The sequence below is a fragment of the Triticum dicoccoides genome, chromosome 6B (genome assembly GCF_002162155.2).
Source record: "Triticum dicoccoides isolate Atlit2015 ecotype Zavitan chromosome 6B, WEW_v2.0, whole genome shotgun sequence".
NCBI lineage: Eukaryota > Viridiplantae > Streptophyta > Magnoliopsida > Poales > Poaceae > Triticum > Triticum dicoccoides.
This window is the reverse complement of record NC_041391.1, coordinates 667,961,602-667,965,528: the sequence shown is the minus strand read 5'-3', so window position 1 is coordinate 667,965,528 and position 3,927 is coordinate 667,961,602. Positions and strand designations below refer to the sequence as shown.

General features: G+C 48.8%; 1 protein-coding gene across 1 annotated transcript; it reads right to left on the bottom strand.

Annotated features, from left to right (window-relative positions):
* Positions 1-1,332: 1,332 nt before the first annotated feature.
* LOC119321861 (agamous-like MADS-box protein AGL80) lies at positions 1,333-2,082 on the bottom strand. The gene has a single exon (XM_037595377.1). It carries the CDS (start codon positions 2,068-2,070, stop codon positions 1,333-1,335), a length of 738 nt encoding a protein of 245 aa, XP_037451274.1. The 5' UTR covers positions 2,071-2,082.
* Positions 2,083-3,927: the final 1,845 nt, after the last annotated feature.

Sequence of the window (3,927 nt, the reverse complement as noted above, 5' to 3'; positions counted from 1 at the left end):
GGTCAACTAGAAATGGTAATGGCTTCCATACAACAGAAATACGACTACTTATGCTAGATCACTAGGGACGGAAACACGTGGTGGAAACGGATGCATTTGTCCTATAGAGGATGGCTAGTCCTTATCAACTCCATAGGTTCTAAGTTCTAACATGGTTCTTTGCATGATGTTTTTCTTCTAAGCGCCAAAATGAAGCTAAATGTATTTGTGTGGGTGCTTACTATTGAAAGTTTTAGTGCGTGAGATATGCTGAAGTGGAGACACTTTATTATTGCTGGTAAATATTATTCTTGCCTCCTCCGTGCTACTAATGCTGAAGAGTGAAGACACCAGTGTGAACGCATAGTTTCCATTCGCGTTTTAGCAGTTCCTGCTGGACACGCCTTCAAATCTAGTGGACTCCAAAAGCCACGCGGATTTCTTTGTTGCGAAGTTAGTCAAAGTGGGCGTTTGGTGGTAACATTTTTTAAAATCTTGATTGTCATAGCTTGGAATTTGGAAGGAACGCCATAATTGCACTCATGAGGTCACTTGTCCCAGCTTGTAGAGTTCACCGCTAGCAAAAATAACTAGTCAACACATCATGGAAATAGGTCCAAATCTCAAACTTACATGCTAAAGAAGGTCCGGTGAGTGGCATGACATAGAGTAACCCCTGTGTGTCTGAAGAATGGAGGAGGGTCTGAAGAACATAGAACATGACACTGCTCTCCAACCAAGGAGAGCACAATGGAGAGCATCCATACTTTTAATGTTTGGTTGTGGCAAGCTGTTGCCATGTAATTAAGTCACAGAAGGTAATTAATTCTCAAATCTTTATCCAGGAAAATATTAATGATCCAGTACATTTAGCTAGCTCCAAGCGAACGAACCTTCAACTCGTTTCAACCACAGAAAAGGTAAAAGTCTAGAAACCAAAAAAACAAGAAATTAAAGGCCCTGACAGTAGCCCCAACAGGCCAGCACACAAGAAAAGGTTCTTTGACGACCTGACAGCAATCAAGCAGCAACTATATATCAGGCATTTGGCTGTGCAAGTAATGTCAGACAACAAAACACGATTGTGACACAAACAAACAGGTGCAACTTAAGATTTACGACCAATTGAGAAGCAGAGATCATACAAATAGCCTTTTGGGAAGAGAACAACTGAATAACAATTCAATAACAACATTACAATAAAAAAACGAGACTTGGCTCAGAGAGCATGACGAATACAACGACGCACATACACGAATAATATAACACTTTCAGGAAACTAAATAAATAACGAGGGATCGATCGCACGATAGCTGGCGATGCAAGTGGCTGGAGATCCTCATCCATCCTGGCTTACATGGGAGGGAAAGGACTCGAACTGAACCCCAGATCGGAGGACTGCATCTGCCTCATTAGATCACCGCTGGAGAAGTTGGCGCCATCGTGCCTGGTGTTGCAACCGACCTGGGTGTCGACGTCCCCTCCGGAGCTCATAATGTCAAGCCAGCCTTCCTGCTGCTGCGGTGACGCGAGATACTGTGTCAGGGACCCCATGTCTATGCTGCCGGTGCTGACGCATGGAGCTGGCGGTGGAGCCTGGACATGGTTTTTCTCCATGCGTTCGCCGAGGCTCTTGAGGAGCTCGTCCACCTTCCAGCCAACGCAGACGAGCTCCTCGACGCTGAGGCCAACGAGGCCTGGGTGGTTGCCGTGCATGATGTTGTAAAGGAGGTACCTAATCTCACTGTCCTGGCACTCGCGGCGAGCCTTGTAGACCTGGTCCCGGAGCTTGGCGGTGCGCTGGGTGAGGAAGGCCTCCTGGTCCATCGTCTTCTTGCAATGCCCTAGCTCTGGCATGCTTTTGAATCCATTGAGGATATCGACCGCCTCGGCGTGGGAAGGGAATACCTTAGGCTCCGCCTCGCGCTCGCCGTACACCACCACGCAGGTCTTGACGTCGCACAGGGTGGCCAGCTGGGCCGCCTTGTTCATCAGCCCCCCGAGACGCTTCCTGAACCTAGTGCGCCGGGTGGAGTCATTGGCGATGTACTTGAGGGTCACCTTCTTGCGGACCGACTTCTTGCGAGCCATTGCCAGCAATGGGATAAAACTAGCCAAGGAAAGGAAAGTTGTTGGTTTAGGAAGGGAGGAGGGGTGGATTTATAGTGGAGGGATCGCCCAAGAATTAATTTCATGATATGGCGACAGATTGGAAGAATATTGCATGAGATTTACTGCCTTAATTGTGCCCATATGTAATTTTGGCACCCATTTAAACCTTTCTTTTATATCTTTTCATATTTGGCGTCCATTTAAACCTTTTAAATTTACGCGCGTATGACCGTTGGCCCCTTGTAACGCGAGAGCGTGGCATATTGTACGCGCGCAAATGGTTTCCATGCGACGTAACGGTTCGCTTTGCTAAGCTTCATGTGCGACGGATGTCATCCCATAAGCGCATAAGGTCGTGTAAATGAATTGGTCCAGCACAAGTCTCCGTTGCTCCTATCCAACACGCAAAAGAAAGACATTATTAACCAACGACCTGAAAAGCCATCGATGATGTTTGTAACACACAGGTGCTGGACCAGACTCATGTGCCGGCTGCTACTGAGGCTGTGCCTACAAGGGCATCCTGGGATGTACGGACTGAGGAGATCGGCACAAGGCGGAGCAGGGAAATTGTATCTGTTGAACCAGCTCCTTGTGGGATGGCATCCTAAGAGGCCGTGCCTTATGCAAGACTAAAGACGTCCTAAGAGGCCGTGAAGAAACTTGCGCCGCCATTGCTCAAGGAGGTGCAGGCGTTTACCTTACGGCCGAAGGCGGAGCCGTTATCCCCAAGCGCACCACCAGAGCAACCAAGCGGTCTTCTACCCAGAGCTCGGCGGAAGCAACACCGGCGGAGAGTGTGCTTCTGCGCACATTGGGATTGGTTCCGGAGGATCTCAAGGTGGATTACACGGCGGTGCAGAGCTCGAGAACTTTTTCGATTCCCCACTACGCGAGCAACACGTACGAGTGGTAGCCGCACTGTTCGGCAAGGCTGTGCCCAAGTACGTTCTCATATCTGGAGCTGCATCGGAGATCTGAGCGCACTGAGTGCGCTCAGTTGGGTGCTGGAGTGAATCCTTCTCATGGATTTAAACCCATCGGTGACCTGCTGGAATGTTCGTGGCCTGAACAATTTGGCAAAGCGAAAGGCGGTGAAGGAGTTGCGGTCCTGGTTTCGGTGGACTGGGAGTTAGCTCGGCCAGACTGCTTGCTGCAGGCGCTCTCCATGGGTGCCTTTGATCATGCGCCCTTGCATCTAACCACTAACGCGGCATACTGGCCCAAGAAAAGATTGCGCTTCGAGACATTTTGGGTCAAGCTAGAAGGCTTTGAGCAGGCGGTGAGGGATGCTTTGGTTTGTGACCCGACGATCGTGGATCCCTTCAAGAGACTGGATACTCTTTAGAAACATAGGAGCTATGCTTAAGTCATGGGGAGAGAGGAAAGTGGGCAACATCAAACTACAAATGGCGGTTGCAATGCTCGTCATATTTCTCCTAGATCAAGCCATGGAAACAAGAGGGTTAACGGAGTAGGTGACTTGGTTGAGGAGGACCCTAAAACTATCCATTCATGGGCTAGACTCCCTGGAGCGCACAATCGAGCGGTGGAGGTCAAGATTCAGGTGGCTGCACGAGGGCGACGCAAATACGGAGTTCTTTCAAGCAATCAGCAACATCAAGAAATTATGAGAGTGGCATAGCATGGTGCTCTGTCTGTCGGACAACATCACATCACTAAGCTGGAAAAGTTATGACCATTCATTGGTATAGTACACACACCACTAACAGGGTAAAAGTGGCAGTACTCAGAGGTGATTCCCAACACAGATAATGAGTATAAAAAGCAAGATTCTAATACCAACAATACCAAATTCACCCTCTAATCCTCCAC

Excerpts from the sequence above, each read along its gene's own strand:
- LOC119321861 (XM_037595377.1), bottom strand. The coding sequence starts at position 2,070 with ATGGCTCGCAAGAAGTCGGTCCGCAAGAAGGTGACCCTCAAGTACATC.